Genomic DNA, 16095 nt, shown 5'->3' with positions numbered 1-16095 from the left:
GCTGGACAAGCATCTGTCAGGGATGCTTTAGGGTGGATTCCTGCAATGAGCAGGGGGTTGGACTGGATGGCCTTGTAGGCCCCTTCCAACTCTGCTATTCTATGATTCTATGAAAGAGGAAGAAATAGAAAGAGAGAAAAAGAATGAGAGATAGAAATTATAAGACAACGAGAGAGGAACAGAGAAAGAAAGATCTGGATAGATTTGGGCCAGAAGGGCCGTGGCGATGGGCCCTGTGGTGCTCAGGGCAGCCTGTCCCACTTCTTCCTCCTCCTCCTCCTCCTGCACAGAGAAATCCAACCTGCTGATCATCCGTGGGGGCAGCGGCCACCAGCTGAGCACCTCCCCAACTCCTCCCCGGCGTGCCGTCAACCAGATGATGTTCCAAAAAATCCAGGCAGAGAACCTGGAGCAGGTGAGACACGAGGGGGGGGCGCGGATATCTCCTCTCTGGAACACCTGGAACGTCTCCTGATCCTGTACTGCCCTCTGCTGCAAAAAACATGAGCTGGGTTGGCTTTTTAAAAACAAACACCCAAAACCCCAAATGCACAGAGAAGGAGGGAATCTACACGTCGTACTGAAGGCGCATGCATGCGCCCCCAGTACGCCCCCAAAACGATGGTGTAGATTCTGCCTACCTGCAGCCCAGAAGCGACAGAGGAGGAGGCGGCTGGGGAATCCGGCCGCTTCGTTGCCGCCGCTGCCTCCCCACTGGCCTCCTGCTGCCGGGATAAGAGCAACCTGGGTCAGAGAGCTCGGCTTCCGCTTCCACCGAGCTCTCTGACCCGGGTCGCTCTTATCCCGGCAGCAGGAGGCCGGCGGGGAGGCGGCGGCGGCAACGGCAAGGACGCGGCCAGATTCCCCAGCCGCCGCCTCCTCCGTCTCTTCTGGGCTGCAGGTAGGCAGAATCTACACCATCGTTTTGGGGGCGTACTGGGGGTGCATGCATGCGCCTTCAGTACGACGTGTAGATTCCCCCAAGGTTTTGCTGTGCTTCTGACAGCCCCCCACCCCACCCCCCGGCTCCCTATGGCCCAGCACAGAAACACCCCATTTCAGACCAGGGAAGATTAAAACACAGAGCAAGAGGCATTTTTTAAAAGAGACCATTCCTGCTTTTTTAAAAATATAACTGCGGCCAGTTGTCGGCTGATCTTTGTATCCAACTTGCAAAGCTTTTTTTTAAAACGTCGATTCCATCTTCTGTGGGGAGTGATAATTCTGGGATCAGAGCAGGTTGTGTGTGTGAGGGGGTGGTGGTAACCCCTTCCTGCCCTGCTGCGGCCCCAAGGAAAACCTCTCTTATGAAGCTACGGGGTGGCGGTGGGGGCAGCCCCACACTGGGACCGTTCACAGCTCTCCCAGAGGTTCTCTGTGAAAGACGCAGGGTAGAAATGCAATACATAAAATAAATGAAATAAAATAAATATGGGGCACAGCCGAGGCCTCGTTTTCCCTCACGTCCTGCTCCCCCTTTCTCCGTACCCCATCTTTGCCGCCACAGTGTGAAAACCTGGGGCAAGGGACCTTCACTCGGATTTACCGGGGCTTCAAATGGGATCCGACGGAGGAGGACGACGACGATGCCGAGAGAGAAGCGGTGTTTGGGGACCGCCGGATGGAAGTTGTGATGAAGGTCTTGGACAGCAGCCACTGCCGCAGGGTGGAGGTGAGGCTCATGAGAAGACCGGCTGGGGCCCTCCAGGGTTTCAGGTGGCCTCACCAGCAGGTGCCAGGACTCGAACCTGGGGCCTTCCGCACGTGAAGGAGAGATGTCAGAGAAATGAGTTCGGATTTCTTATAACCCGACCTGCGGGTTCCATGCCGGACTGGCTTTTTCCAAGTCGTACAGGCTTGTGGACTAATAATAATTTTAAAAAATTGTGGGACGGGGGCGTACATGCGCAGCTGCGCATGTGCACGCTTGCATACAGGAACAAAACTCTGGTACGTCCCTAAAACAAACAAAATCCCACCTGACTCTGTTAACGAACAGACGATGGGACAGAAGATGTCTGACACAGACGGAAACGTCTTTAACAAAATCAGATGCAGAGCAGCTGATGTCCCGTGGAGCTGGGGACTCAATAAATAAATTGGGCTGAACCAAACGAGAACAGACACAGAGTAAGCTTTTGGGGTGCTGGGAACAGCTGACCGGCTGCTGTGTGAGCAGAGCGCTGGAGTGGATGGACCCTGGGCCTGATCCAGCCTCAGGGCTCTTCCGAGGTTCTTATGTTCGTGCAACCCATGTGCCTGGGAGGTGCTATTTGGTAGCCTTCCAGCTCAGGGCGCTGTTGTGGGGCTCAACTCCTGTTAAGAGAAAACGTTGGTTAAAGGAAGAGCGTTGGTGGGAGCAGGAGGCTGAATAGGGGGTGAAGGAGCCGGACAGATGCTCTCAATTGACCCCCGTCCACGTCCTTCTGCAGCCCTTCCTCGAAGCCGCCAGCTTGATCAGACAGCTCTCCCACAAGCACCTCGTCCTACTCTACGGAGTCTGCATGGGGGCGGAAAGTGAGTTTTTCTTCAGCCGACGGAAATGCGGGGGGTGCCAGGAGGTCAGAGCGGGCTTGGGGGAGAGCGGGATGGCGGAAGGCGGGCGTCCCGACCCCTCGAGGTACCATTGCACGCCGGGCCCAGCCTATGTCCGCGGTTGCGTGTTTTTAAAATGAAACTAAAATGTGGCAAAATCTAAACAAGAGAGGATGTAGGGACAGAGAGAGAGAGATTATGGAGGGCCAGGATCTCTCCTTGATCCTCCCGGAGTGCAGGACACAGAATAACGGGCTCAAGTTACAGGAAGTCAGATTCCGGCTGGACATCAGGAAAAACTTCCTGACTGTTAGAGCGGTACGACAATGGAACCAGTGACCTAGGGAGGTCGTGGGCTCTCCCACCCTGGAGGCCTTCAAGAGACAGCCGGACAACCCTCTGTCAGGGATGCTTTAGGATGGATTCCTGCACTGAGCAGGGGGTTGGACTCGATGGCCTTGTAGGCCCCTTCCAACTCTGCTATTCTGTGATTCTATGATCTGCCAGGTGGCCACGCCCTCTTCTCCTGGCCCCGCCCTCTCTCCCCCCCAGACACTGATCAGCTGGTGGGTTCCTGGATTTTGTGCCACTTTCCCCCATTCAAAAGAGTGTGAAATGACTCCCCTGAGTAAGACGTAACTACCGGCGGTCAGAGCTTGACGCTACAGTAAGCTGGTATTTGGGGGCACCGCCCTCCGCATGGAATCCGGCCCTCAGGTGGGAAGAGCTTGTGCACCTCTGGTGTAAACAGACAGGCGAGCCACTAAGCCAGGGGCCACCAACCGCGGGCCCTGCAGATGTTGCCGGAGTTCAACTCCCATGGTCCCTCACCACGCCAGCTGGGGCCGATGGGGCTTGCAACCCGATGAGAGCCACCGCTGCCCTGACTGCTTCCGTCCTTTGATCCAGCTCTGCTTTCCTTCTTGCAGGCATCATGGTGCAGGAATACGTGAAGCACGGGGCCCTGGACACTTACCTGCGCAGGAACGCAGCCACCGGCAAAGTGACGGCCACGTGGAAGCTGCAGGTGTCCAAGCAGCTGGCCTACGCCCTCAACTTCCTGGTAGGTCAGTGGGCGGAACTGCCCTAGGCCCCTCCCTCCCTCCCTGCTGAAAGCCAGACCCTTTTGGGTATGCGACCCCTTTTCGTTGGGGGATCCGATGCAAGTGTGGCTGCTCCTGGCCAGAACTTGGAACAGCCTCCGCTGCTATTTGTTATTTCAAAGCATTTATATATGCATCTATTCATGTATTTTAATGCTGTTCGTCCCCATAACTCTTTTGCTTACGTCCCGGCTCACAACTTAAATGCGCCCCCCGAACATCTCGAAAAGGAGCTACCTGAACGCAGCTGGGCCAATTTTGTCTCTACTCACAAGTTCTCAGCTGGGCCAGGGGCTGAATCGAAATTTGTGGGGTGAACACTGATGGAGGTGGAACCTGGGTTCCAGTCAGCCAGGAAGCTCACTAGTGACTTTGGGGCAGTCACTGACTCTCAGCCTAGCCTACCTCACAGGGTTGTTGTTGTGAGGATAACATGGAGAGGAGGAGGCTCATGTAAGTTCTCTGGATTTCTTTGCAAGAGGGAAAAAAGGGGGAAATGTGAATAGAATAATCAACTTCTCTCTCTCAATCGTAGGAGGACAAAAACGTAGTTCACGGCAACGTCTCGGCCAAAAAAGTCCTGCTAGCCCGAGAAGGGGACGCGGCGAGCGGACGGCCCCCCTTCATCAAACTCAGCGATCCAGGAGTCGGCACCGCCATCTTGACGAGAGACTGTGAGTTCTTGCGCGTGCCTGGTGTTTTGCCTTGTTTTTACGGGCTGTGTTCGACTCTGGACTTCACCGTCTTCAAGGGGTCTTCCGGTGGCCGTGGCGTTGCTAACTTCAAAATGTGGCTGCTAGTTTGCGGGGGGGGGGGAGTTTCCTGCCTGTGTTGCAGAGTGGGGCCCGGGGCGTCTGCCCAGAGTCCAACCCTGACGGCGCCACTAGGAAGGAACACCCCAAATGCTCCTCGCCTCCCCGTTGTGGCAAAAAGCAACCAGAGGGCCCGAGGGCCGGATTTTACTGTAGAAAAGCACTTGGGGGGGGACACATCTGGAATGCCTGGGAGTTACATTAGTGAAGTATAGTGTGGTGTAGTGGTTAGAGGGCAGACTAGGACTCGGGAGATCTGGGTTCTAGTCCCCACTCGGCCATGAAGCTCACTGGGTGACTTTGAGCCAGTCACAGACTCTCCGCCTGACCTACCCCACAAGGTTGTTGTGAGGATAGGATGGAGATCATGGGGGCCACTTTGGGTTCCTGGCAGGAGGAAAAAAGGTGGTATGTAAATGCAATAAATAACTTACCTCCCAGCAATTTCAATGGGTCTGCTCTAACAATGGGCCGATCCAGTAGAATTTTAGGATATTTTAGTATGTTTTTAGGATGCTTTTAAACAGTATATACCATGTTTTTAATCTGTATTTTATGCTTACTGTTGTTTCCCTGCCTCGATCCAATCGGAGAGGCGGGTAAGAAATAAATTATTATTATTATTATTATTATTATTATTATTATTATTATTATTATTAATGCAGTCTGGATCCAAACCAAGGTACCGTCTTGATTGGGTTGAGACCAATCCACCAGCTTTTCCGCTGCTATAGGGACAGAGAAAAGTGCCTTAGAACGAATTCGGCCGAGGGTCCCAATGGCAACCCTACACTCTGTCCTTCTGCTATTTTATCTGCACAACAACCCTGAGAGGTAGCGCCTGGCCCAATCTCAACCAGCAAACGTGGTGGCTGGGTGGAGGTTAGAACAGCCCCCCCCCCCGCTGTCTGATTCCAGCAGGGAATGGTGGGACTTGTAGTCCATCTGGAGTGCAGCAGGGTTGTGCTAATTCCTCTCTCGTCCCCCTCTGCTTCCGTCTCAGTGCTAGTCGACCGCACGCCCTGGGTGGCCCCCGAGTGCCTGGAGGACCCCAAAAACCTGGCGGCTGAGTCCGACAGGTGGAGCTTCGGCGCCACCTTGTGGGAGATCTTCAACGGTGGGAACATGCCGTGGAGCGCAATGGAGCCTGAATTGGTCAGTTTCCTGGGCGGCCTGCTCTTGTCCGGGGGCGGGGGGGGGCGTCACTCACACTGCAAAGCCAGGAGGAGAAAGACCCGTCGATGGCGCAAACGCCATTAAGCTGCAGATTTCGAGAACCATCGTGCCTGGACTCAGACCCCTGAGTCTTTACGCCCTGCTGGTTTTAGACAGAGATGCACGAGAATTTCATTTTTGCTCACGAAAGATGCAAACACGCCCTTCTCGAAGCCCCGAACACAAGAGCGAAAATGCTCGCAAACAGCCAGGCACAAGCTCCCGTTCGATTCTAGGCCAAGGTCCTAATTTGCGCCAGTTTCCCCTGCAGGCTAAATCAGCTCTGCTTTTGCCTCTGAAGGAAAGTTGGGCAAATTGGGGGAGATTTGCGCAAATGTCCCATCTGATTGCTGCTGGATTTGTGCAATTCACCCTTCTGTTCAGAGCGAGCAGCGACGGCAAGCCTGACCAGGAATCGGGGACGAAACCGTTCAGCCATCCCTAGTTTTAGATTTCTTGTTAGACAACTGCACAGTTGTTATTACCAGAAATTCGTCCTATCTTTACAGTAACATGTTTTTCCAAACCGACAATACTTTTTGTGAAGTATAACCCCATATAAACATCTCTAAAAATGGGGTGCGTCTTAGAATCGCAGGTGTGTCTTAGGGTTTTTTTTCTGTTGGTGGTACTGAAATTAGTGTGCGTCTTACAATCGATGGCGTCTTACCATCAAAGAAATACGGTAATATCAGCCCAGCTTTTGTGGCAAGGCAGAGGAGAAGGTGTTTAGATTGGCCACAGGAAGCCCAGCAGATAAAATGCAACAGAGGAGCCTCATCTTTCTGCCTGTCGCCTCCATGCCTGCGGGGAGGGGGCGGAAACTCCAGGTAGTTGATGTTCAGGAGCAAATCTTCCTTCCTCCCAAGAAGACTCTCATTGCATGAGGGAACAACTGAAGGGAGCTCATTTCGCCTTTCCCTGCCAGAAGGAACCCCTAAAACCAAGAACGAATTCCTGAGTTTTGCTTTACTGTCTTTCCTCCTCCCTCCCAATACCTTTTCCTTTTGTGTCGTGTCTTTTAGACTTGAAACTTGAAACCTAATTATGACTCTTTGTAAGCTTCTCGGGGAGAATTTCCCCCCTTTTTTTAGCTAGTGAAAATGCTGTCAATAAATGCTGTGCACACACACACACACACACACACGTTCCCCCCTTCACCCATTTCTGCAGAAGCTCAAGTTCTACCACGACTGCCACCAACTGCCCCCTCTCAAGTGGACAGAACTGGCCAACCTGGTGGCCCAGTGCATGGACTATGAGCCACGGCGGCGACCAGCCTTCCGCGCCATCATCCGAGACCTCAACGGCCTCATCACTTCGGGTACGTCCCAAGGCAGGGAGGTGGCCCAAACAGAGTGCAAAGCCGCAAATCCTAGACTCGGAGCGTTGGAAGGGGCCTATAAGGCCATCAAGACCAACCCCCTGCTCAACGCAAAGGCGGACAGCATGGAGTCTCTGCACCTTTTAATACTTGAGTGATGAGGGTGTGTCAGACGGAAGCAGCTCAAGAAAAGAAGCAGGATCGCCGTCCACAACTATTTCTCCCCATCAGTGTTCAGAGAGAGAGAGAGAGAGAGAGAGAGAGAGAGAGAGGGAAGGTTACAACAACTGGGATTGTTTTGCTTGGAAAAAAGGAGGCTGAGGGGAGACATGATGGAGGTGTGCAAAATGATGCCTGGTGTGGAGAATGTGGACATTTTTCTCCCTCTCCCATAATACTAGAACCCAAAGGGGTCATTATCCCATGAAGCTGATGGGTGGGAGACTCAGGACCGATCGAAGAAAGGGCTTCTTCACACAGCGTATAGTTCCAACACTGGAACTCACTGCCACAAGATGTGGTGATGGCCACCAACTTGGATGGCTTTAAAAGGGGGTTGGAGAAATTCCTGGAGGAGAAGGCTACCAAGGGCTACTAGCCCTGATGGTTGTGTGCTACTTCCAGTATCCGAGGCAGTAAGGCTGTGTGAACCAGCTGCTGAGGAACATGGGTGGGAGGGTGCTGTTGCACCGTGTCCTGCTTGTGGGTCCCTGGTCGATAGCTGATCAGCCTCTGTGTGAACAGGGTGATGGCCTACGTCAGCCTTCCTCAACCTGGGGCAGTCCAACACATCTGGAGCGCCCCAGGTTGAGGAAGGCTGGACTAGGTGGACCCTGGGTCTGACCCAGGCTCAGGGCTCTTCTGGTCTTCTTCTGGCTCTGGCTGACCTGTGCTCGTGACCACGCACTGTCCACTAAGTGCTGCTTTGCTTCATGCCATGATCTTTGCTTGTCCCTCAACCTCCACCGCCCCGTTTTTTTCTCCCTAGACTACGAGCTTCTCTCAGACCTCCTGGCCACGAACAATTTTGCAGGGTACCCGGACCCCTCCTTGAGCCAGGATCTCGCCCTCTTTGAAGATCGCCACCTAAAGTACATCTCCATCCTGGGCAAGGTGGGCGGCACGCAGCTGCGGGGGCCGCCAGCCTCTTGGCGTTGGTGGGAAGAGACAGTGGCGTGGGCACTCTCACAAAATGGCTGGAAGGCTGACCACGGTGCGCACGACCAGGCACAAAATGCTCTTTTCCCAGAAGGCAAGCCAGCAAGGCTTTACAGGAGTTTGTCTCCTGGCTGTACCGTTCGTTCCAAAGCCGCTTCTTCAGAGGATGTGCCCCCCTCCAATAATTCCCCCTCCCCAAACGTACGCCTTGTCGTTGGCAGGGGAATTTCGGAAGCGTGGAGTTGTGTCGCTACGACCCGCTGGGCGACAGCACCGGAGATTTGGTGGCGGTGAAGCGCCTGCACCAGAGTTCAGCCGAGCAGCAGCAGGACTTTGAGAAGGAGATCGCCATCCTGCGTGCCCTGCACCACGAGTACATCGTCGCCTACCGTGGGGTGTGCTACAGTCGAGGTGAGGCCGCGTGTGTGCGCGCTTACGCGGGCGTCGGGTGGGCAGGAAATCAGATTAGTTCGCATTTCAATGTAAATGTACCAAAATTGCACTTCCTCAGCCTAAACACACAGCATCAACATTTGTATGATACAGATCATATCTCTCTCTCTCTCTCTCTCTCTCTCTCTCTCACACACACACACACACACACACACACAAATGTGCAGGAAAAAAAGTGAGCATTTAAAAGTTCACACACCAAAAACATGTGCAGGAAAAAATGTGAACATTTAAAAGTTCACATACACAAATGTGCAGGAAAAAAAGTGAGCATTTAAAAGTTCACACACCAAAAAATGTGCAGGAAAAATCTGAACATTTAAAAGTTCACACACCAAAAAATGTGCAGGAAAAAAAGTGAGCATTTAAAAGTTTGCACACCAAAAAATGTGCAGGAAAAAATGTGAACATTTAAAAGTTTGCACACCAAAAAATGTGCAGGAAAAAAAGTGAGCATTTAAAAGTTCGCACACCAAAAAATGTGCAGGAAAAAATGTGAACATTTAAAAGTTTGCACACCAAAAAATGTGCAGGAAAAAAAGTGAGCATTTAAAAGATCGCACACCAAAAAATGTGCAGGAAAAAATGTGAACATTTAAAAGTTCACACACCAAAAAATGTGAACATTTAAAAGTTCACACACCAAAAAATGTGCAGGAAAAAATGTGAACATTTAAAAGTTCACACATAAAAAATGTGCAGGAAAAATCTGAACATTTAAAAGTTTACACACACAAAAATGTGCAGGAAAAAAAGTGAGCATTTAAAAGTTCACACACAAAAAACATGTGCAGGAAAAAATGAGAACACTTTAAAAAATGTACACACACAACATGTGCTCAAAAGAAGCATACATTTCCCTAACATGAATATCCCCACCCCTGTTTCTGGATTGGGAAACTCCACTGCAAAATTCAAAGGAGTGCGAATTCCGAAGGAGAACCAGGTTTCGAGTTGTGCAGTGGCTCAAAAGCGTGAAGCGTCTGCCCCGCCCACCGCGTGGTCCTTGCCGCCAAGGCGGAGCTGCGTCCCTGAGACGTTTACTTCTGTTCTCCAATCCTCCCACTGCAGGCCGGAACTGCCTCCACCTGGTCATGGAATACCTGCCCAAGGGTTGCCTGAGGGATTACCTGCAGAAGAACCAGGAGCGGCTGGACCCAAAGAAACTGCTGTTTTACGCCTGGCAGGTCTGCAAGGTGAGGCGCCTCGGACCGCTCGCAGGGCAGTCGCTCAAAACCTGGAGAAAGAAAGGGGGAAATCCGGATTGGGGAGCCAGGAAGAACAGAGACTGGCCTTAGGAAGCCGTGCAGCGCCCTTTCCTGACATGCATGATGGGTGCGTGGGTCACATCCTATGAGCACATCGGCGCAGCTCTGCTGGATCAAAGCAGAGGACTCTCGGCGTCATTTTAGTGACGGAGCTCGGTGGCTTTAGACCAGGGGCAGCCAACATGTGGGTCTGCAATAAGGCCCCCAACAACCCCACCACAAATGGGGGAAAAAATGGAATTCAGAGCACTGCGGAGCACAGAAATGGTCAAATCTAGCTTGTTTGGAGGAGGCTGGCTGGGAATGTTGGCAGTCGGAGTCCAATATATTTAGAGGATGCCAAGGCTCACTGGGAATGATGGGATCTGTAGTCCAAACACACCTGGAAGGCTGGCTGAGAATGATGGGACTTGTAGTCCTGCATATTTAGAGGGTGTTAGGGTGTGGAAGGCTATCTGGGAATGACAGGAGCTGTAGGGGGTTGCTGAGGGTCATAGTCCAAGATATTTGAGGAAAACCAGGTTGGGGGAAGGCTGCTTTAGCCTTTCCACACCCAGCTTGCAATTATTTGGGGTGCACTTTCCCATCCGCACCCCATGGCAGACCTACTGGGGGGGCAATCCCCCTTTTTACCCCACCGACCGCACGTCGTCAGGAGCTGTGAAGACCCTGAAATATGCCGGATTTGCCAATTAAGGGAGATCTCAATTCTTCACTACAGATGGGTCTGCGGAGGCGCAGCGGGGGGGGTTGTGGGGGGGGAGGAACCCCGACCAGGAAAGCCCCCTGACGCCCGCCTCTCCCACAGGGCATGGAGTACCTGGGCTCTCAGCGCTACATCCACAGGGACCTGGCCACCAGGAACATCTTGGTGGAGAACGAGAAGCACGTCAAAATCGGGGACTTTGGCCTGGCCAAGATCCTGCCCCAGGGAAAGGACTACTACGTGGTGCGGGAGCCCGGACAGAGCCCCATCTTCTGGTAGGAGGGGGACCCGCCTGGGGGAGGCACGGCGACATCTCCCCAGCACACGGTCACCATCAGCCAAGCTCCATCTAACACTTAGAACGTGTTACGGGCGCGATCCTTGGCTGGCATGTTTAGCCGGGGCAGAGGGGGAGTCCTGCAACTACCTTCACATATTGTAACATATCTGGGTTTTTTTTGTTTTGTTTTCTAACCATGGCAGGTACGCGCCAGAATCTCTGGCTGACAACGTCTTCTCCCAAGAGTCGGACGTCTGGAGTTTTGGTGTTGTCCTCTATGAACTTTTCACCTACGGGAGCAAGAACCACGGTCCCTCGGAGGTAAGAGAAGCGCACCCCGGCCCCATGGACCTCGAGAGATATTAGGGGCAGATCTAGGGCAGCCTGAATTGGGACAGCTGTGCCTATTGGATCAGCAGTGAGTGTCCAATCCCAGGAGAGAGGGGTGTGGGTGTGTAAAAGAGAGAGAGAGAGAGAATCTCTTTTGTTGTTATTATTATATTAATTAATTAATTTCTCAGATGTCTTTCTCAGGAATAGCCTCTAGACGTCTTACAACAGGGATTAAAACAGGGATTGCATTTTCGACGCCAAGTAAAAACATTTATTTATTTACTTATTACATTTCTATAACGCCCAATAGCCGGAGCTCTCTGGGCGGTTCACAAAAATTAAAAACATTCAAAGTATAAAACAAACAGTATAAACCCCTAATATAAAATACAATATAAAAGCTCAACCAAATAAAAACATGGCTTTTTAACAAAGCTTTTGATAGTTAAACTCACTGGCACATTGTTTTAACTGCATCTATTGCTTTTAAATTATATACTGTTTTAACTTGGATTATGGTTTAATTTGTTTTTAACTGTGTATATTTATTGTTTTATAGTGTATGTTTTTATCTGTACGCCGCCCTGAGATCTTAGTGATATAGGGTGGGATATAAATATTTTAAATATTATTAATAATAATAATAATACATACATACATACCAAAATGTAAAACAATTGAAAACAGCTAAAAAAATTAATTAATTAACAATAAATTAAGAAACCCACTGTGTGCCCCCAAATGCCTGGAAGGAATGGGAAGTCTTTAAAAGGACGACAACATTGCGGTCACACGGATCTCACTGGGGCAACATGTCACTATAAGCGCATGATCTGTAGGCTAAACACATCACTATCAGTGCAGAGCATGTCAGTGTCGCCACAGAGCGCGTCGTTATCATCATGAAACATACCACCATCACAAAACATGTCACTATCATCACAGAATCCATCATTATCACTATCTGTAGCATGCTGGGAGTTGCAGGCCTTTTCCCTGTCTGAACATGCATCGGATTGCGCCTTTATTGCACTTTTAATTCTGTTTTATTTGTTATCATATGCTGCCATGAATATGGGAAAGGGAGCTTTCAAATGGCTATATTAAATAAATAGCTTGGGGTGTGTGCGTTTTTAGTTTGTTAAACTGTACATTTATTATTGAAAAACTGCTTTTCTGTAAACACACACACACACAGGGTGACCCTATGAAAAGGAGGACAGGGCTTCTGTATCTCTTAACAGTTGCATAGAAAAGGGAATTTCAGCAGGTGTCATTTGTATGTATGGAGAACCTGGTGGAATTCCTTCTTCATCACAACAGTTAAAGCTGCAGGAGCTATACTAGAGTGAACATGTTAAAAGAGGGCAGCTTTAACTGGTGTGATGAAGAGGGAATTTCCCCAGGTTCCCCATATATACAAATGACACTTGCTGAAATTTTGTTTTCAATACAACTGTTAAAGACACAGGAGCCCTGTCCTCCTTTCCATAGGGTCACCCTAGTTAAATGCCTGAGAGCAAAGAAAACTCTTGACCTGGCGCCAAAAGAACCGTCACCCTGCCTGGCTTGGTACTGTCTACACTAGGGTGACCCTATGAAAAGGAGGACCGGGCTCCTGTATCTTTTAACAGTTGCATTGAAAAGGGAATTTCAGCAGGTGTCATTTGTATATATGGAGAACCTGGTGAAATTTCCTCTGCATCACACCTGTTAAAGCTGCAGGAGCTATACTAGAGTGACCAGATACAAAAGAGGGCAGCTTTAACTGTGGTGATGAAGAGGAAATTTCACCAGGTTCCCCATATATACAAATGACATCTGCTGAAATTTCCTTCTCAATACAACTGTTAAAGATACAGGAGCCCTGTCCTCCTTTCCATAGGGACACCCTACACACACACAGAGAGAGAGAGAGAGAGAGAGAGAGAGAGAGAGAGAGAGAGCTACCAAAACACCACTTACAGTTTATTTATTTATTTATTTATTTATTACATTTCTATACCGCCCAATAGCCGGAGCTCTCTGGGCGGTTCCCCAACCAAAAAGTTCTTTACCCAACTAAACATTTGCTTACACCAAACAAAATAATAAAAAAAACAGCAGCACTACCTTAAAACAATAAAAAGAGCGAAAGCAAAGAAGTCCAAAAAGACCCCAACGAATGCAAAACATAAACAGTAGGTGATACAGTAAAAGCCAGGTGGGGGTTGGCTCTGGTTTTTTGGGTAACGTCAGCTGAAATAAATAAATCAGCACAGCTCTGTCCTACGCATGCGCATCTCGGCGGGTGTTGCTGGTCAGTATATCTAGTTTTAAATTGTGCGCAATGCACACCTCAGCGTATCACACCGGCATCCTTTTCTGCCCCCTCGTCCTCTCTTTCCCCCTTAGGAATTTCTCCGCATGATGGGGCAGAGCAAATCCCTCACCATTGTCTGTCACCTCCTTCAGCTGCTGAAGCAGAACAGGCGACTTCCGGCCCCCACGGACTGCCCGGTAGAGGTGAGCAGACTTCGCACGCAGGGCCCGCAGCTGGCCATTCTAGGTTAACATTTAAGAATGAGCAGGGAACCCCCACTGATTATTGATATTTACGGTCATCTATTTATTTGAAGTATTTTTATCCCACAGCCCCAAAGTCTCCTGAACTGGCTTAGATATAATCAGTAAAAGGAAGAAGAAGAAGAAAAGACAGTCCCCACCTCAAAGCCTTGCAATCTAAAAAGCCCGACACACAAGGAAACAGGCATGTGGAGGGAAGAGGAAAAAAATTTAGTCTTTCAGCAGGGCTGGTGAAACGGCTCTTCTGATAGTCTCTCCTTTACGACAGTCTTTACCCTGTGATATTATATTCCATCCAGGCATTTGTGACCTACACAAGGCATCTACTTAAAGTGGACATTAAGGGCGGTTTCTTTTTTATTATTATTGCAACATGGTCTGGTAGAGCAGCCTTGTCCGTAGGGGTACCTTCAAGCTATCCAATTGCAGCATTTCAATTGTACTCAAAAGAGTACGTGTCCTTCGGTGTGATTGCTCCAAAAGTGAGGGCCACAGCCCTGCTTGTGTAGAATGCCAGCATGCTGCAACATTTGAGGAAGCAAAATGGTGTTCTTGCATAGGCTAAAGTATCCCAAAGGGCAGCAAAAGAGGGAACTTGGATTTCCGGGGGATACCTTGGCTAGGGTGACCCTATGAAAAGGAGGACAGGGCTCCTGTATCTTTAACAGTTGTATTGAAAAGGAAATTTCAGCAGGTGTCATTTGTATATATGGGGAACCTGGGGAAATTCCCTCTTCATCACACCAGTTAAAGCTGCCCTCTTTTAAATCTGGTCACTCTAGTATAGCTCCTGCAGCTTTAACTGTTGTGATGAAGAGGGAATTTCACCAGGTTCTCCATCTATACAAATGACACCTGCTGAAATTCCCTTTTCTATGCAACTGTTAAAGATACAGGAGCCCTGTCCTCCTCTTCATAGGGTCACCCTACCTTGGCGGTGTGGAAGAGGGTGAGACGGATGGCAGGGTTGTATCCTGTTCTTCACGGCACTGAGGTGACTCCTGTAAAGAAGTTCCTTCTGGCTTCACCCAATTAACAGCCTCCTTCCTCTTTCCCCAGGTGTTTGCCTTGATGCAGTCCTGCTGGTCCTTTGCGCCGAGCCAGAGGCCCCAATTCGCCAAGCTGGCTCCGCAAATCGAAGCCTTGAGGGAAAACCACTGCAAGGCCCGGGGCTAGGAGGTGACACCGCTGGAGTTTCACCCCCTGCAAGGCCATGATATTTTCATTCCCCTGTGCTGTCAAGGTGGCAGACCTGGGGAGGGGTGGGGTCCCCAGGTATCCACCCCCCCATTCAGACACGAGTCAGACTTCCCACTTCACCTCCCTGGTTCTCCGGCGTAGGCCGCTTCAGTCTGCTCTTCAACTCCTCCTCCTCCTCCTCCGGCATCCGAGGGGGGTCTCCCACGTCCTGCTCCAGGGGCTGTCATGGCTGCGTGTGAAATTCCAGGGTCCCAGGCCCACAGCACACAAACCCACAGAAAATCTACCCATCCTTACATAGGGTGACCCCATGAAAAGGAGGACCGGGCTCCTGTATCTTTAACAGTTGCATAGAAAAGGGAATTTCAGCAGGTGTCATTTGTACATATGGAGAACCTGGTGAAATTCACCCCAACAAACAGTTCCCACCCCCAGCTGCAATCCCCCCTTGAAAGTCACCCCCTGCACGGCAACGAAGCTGAGCATAAACGCCTTCCAATGGCACCGGCAGCCACTTGGGGCCCTGGGAAATAAACCCAGGGCGGGGGGGGGGGGGTTGAGTCAGACATAGCCACACACCTGCACGTGTGAGAGACCTTGGCCCAGTTTGGGGGGTGGGAGAGGGGCAGCCTCTGGCACCTGTGCTGCGTCAGAAGCGGTACAGTCACATCCAGCCAGGTGCCTGAGAACTTGGTTCTATCACGCCTCCCACTGTTTTACAAGCTGGGAGGGACTCGCACGCAGGACGCCAATTCAGCTGGAGACCTGACCTTGATGGAAACCACTGCTTCTCAGCCAGGGACATCTTTCATAGCAGGAGAGGACATTTCACCGGGGGTGGGGGTGGTGTCAACTAAAGACGGTGTTTCAAGAGAATGTTCTGAACCCATTTGGGATCGATTCCACGTGTCGAACCCAGGGCTCTTTGCGCCTCCTCGTGTGATGCCCACGAACGGCTTCTGGTCACGGACTGATGTTGTGAGCTGTTAACTGTGGATCTTTATGGGCTCCCTGGTACTGCAATAAAAGGTTTTACTGTGATGTCTGTCTCATTCCCAGGCAGTCTGGTTCCAACAGGTGCGTAGGCCACATGGTAAATTGCCAGCCACAGTTTGAAGGCTATCAATGGCTACTAGCCCTAAT

At 50.6% G+C, this 16095-nt stretch overlaps 1 protein-coding gene across 1 annotated transcript in view; it reads left to right on the top strand.

The window, feature by feature from the left end:
* Positions 1–15993, top strand: part of JAK3 (Janus kinase 3) — a 30335-nt gene extending 14342 nt beyond the window's left edge. Inside the window, exons 11-24 of the mRNA XM_063147211.1 lie at positions 291–415; positions 1508–1672; positions 2433–2517; positions 3465–3598; positions 4174–4312; positions 5454–5605; positions 6839–6989; positions 7978–8102; positions 8369–8558; positions 9672–9796; positions 10677–10849; positions 11058–11175; positions 13582–13692; positions 14812–15993. Coding sequence (XP_063003281.1) covers positions 291–415; positions 1508–1672; positions 2433–2517; positions 3465–3598; positions 4174–4312; positions 5454–5605; positions 6839–6989; positions 7978–8102; positions 8369–8558; positions 9672–9796; positions 10677–10849; positions 11058–11175; positions 13582–13692; positions 14812–14928 — 1910 coding nt within the window. The 3' untranslated portion in view covers positions 14929–15993. The remainder of the gene's footprint in view (positions 1–290; positions 416–1507; positions 1673–2432; positions 2518–3464; positions 3599–4173; positions 4313–5453; positions 5606–6838; positions 6990–7977; positions 8103–8368; positions 8559–9671; positions 9797–10676; positions 10850–11057; positions 11176–13581; positions 13693–14811) is intronic.
* Positions 15994–16095: the final 102 nt, after the last annotated feature.

This window comes from Elgaria multicarinata, chromosome 23 (genome assembly GCF_023053635.1).
Source record: "Elgaria multicarinata webbii isolate HBS135686 ecotype San Diego chromosome 23, rElgMul1.1.pri, whole genome shotgun sequence".
Lineage (NCBI taxonomy): Eukaryota > Metazoa > Chordata > Lepidosauria > Squamata > Anguidae > Elgaria > Elgaria multicarinata.
This window is presented reverse-complemented; position numbering and strand designations above follow the sequence as displayed.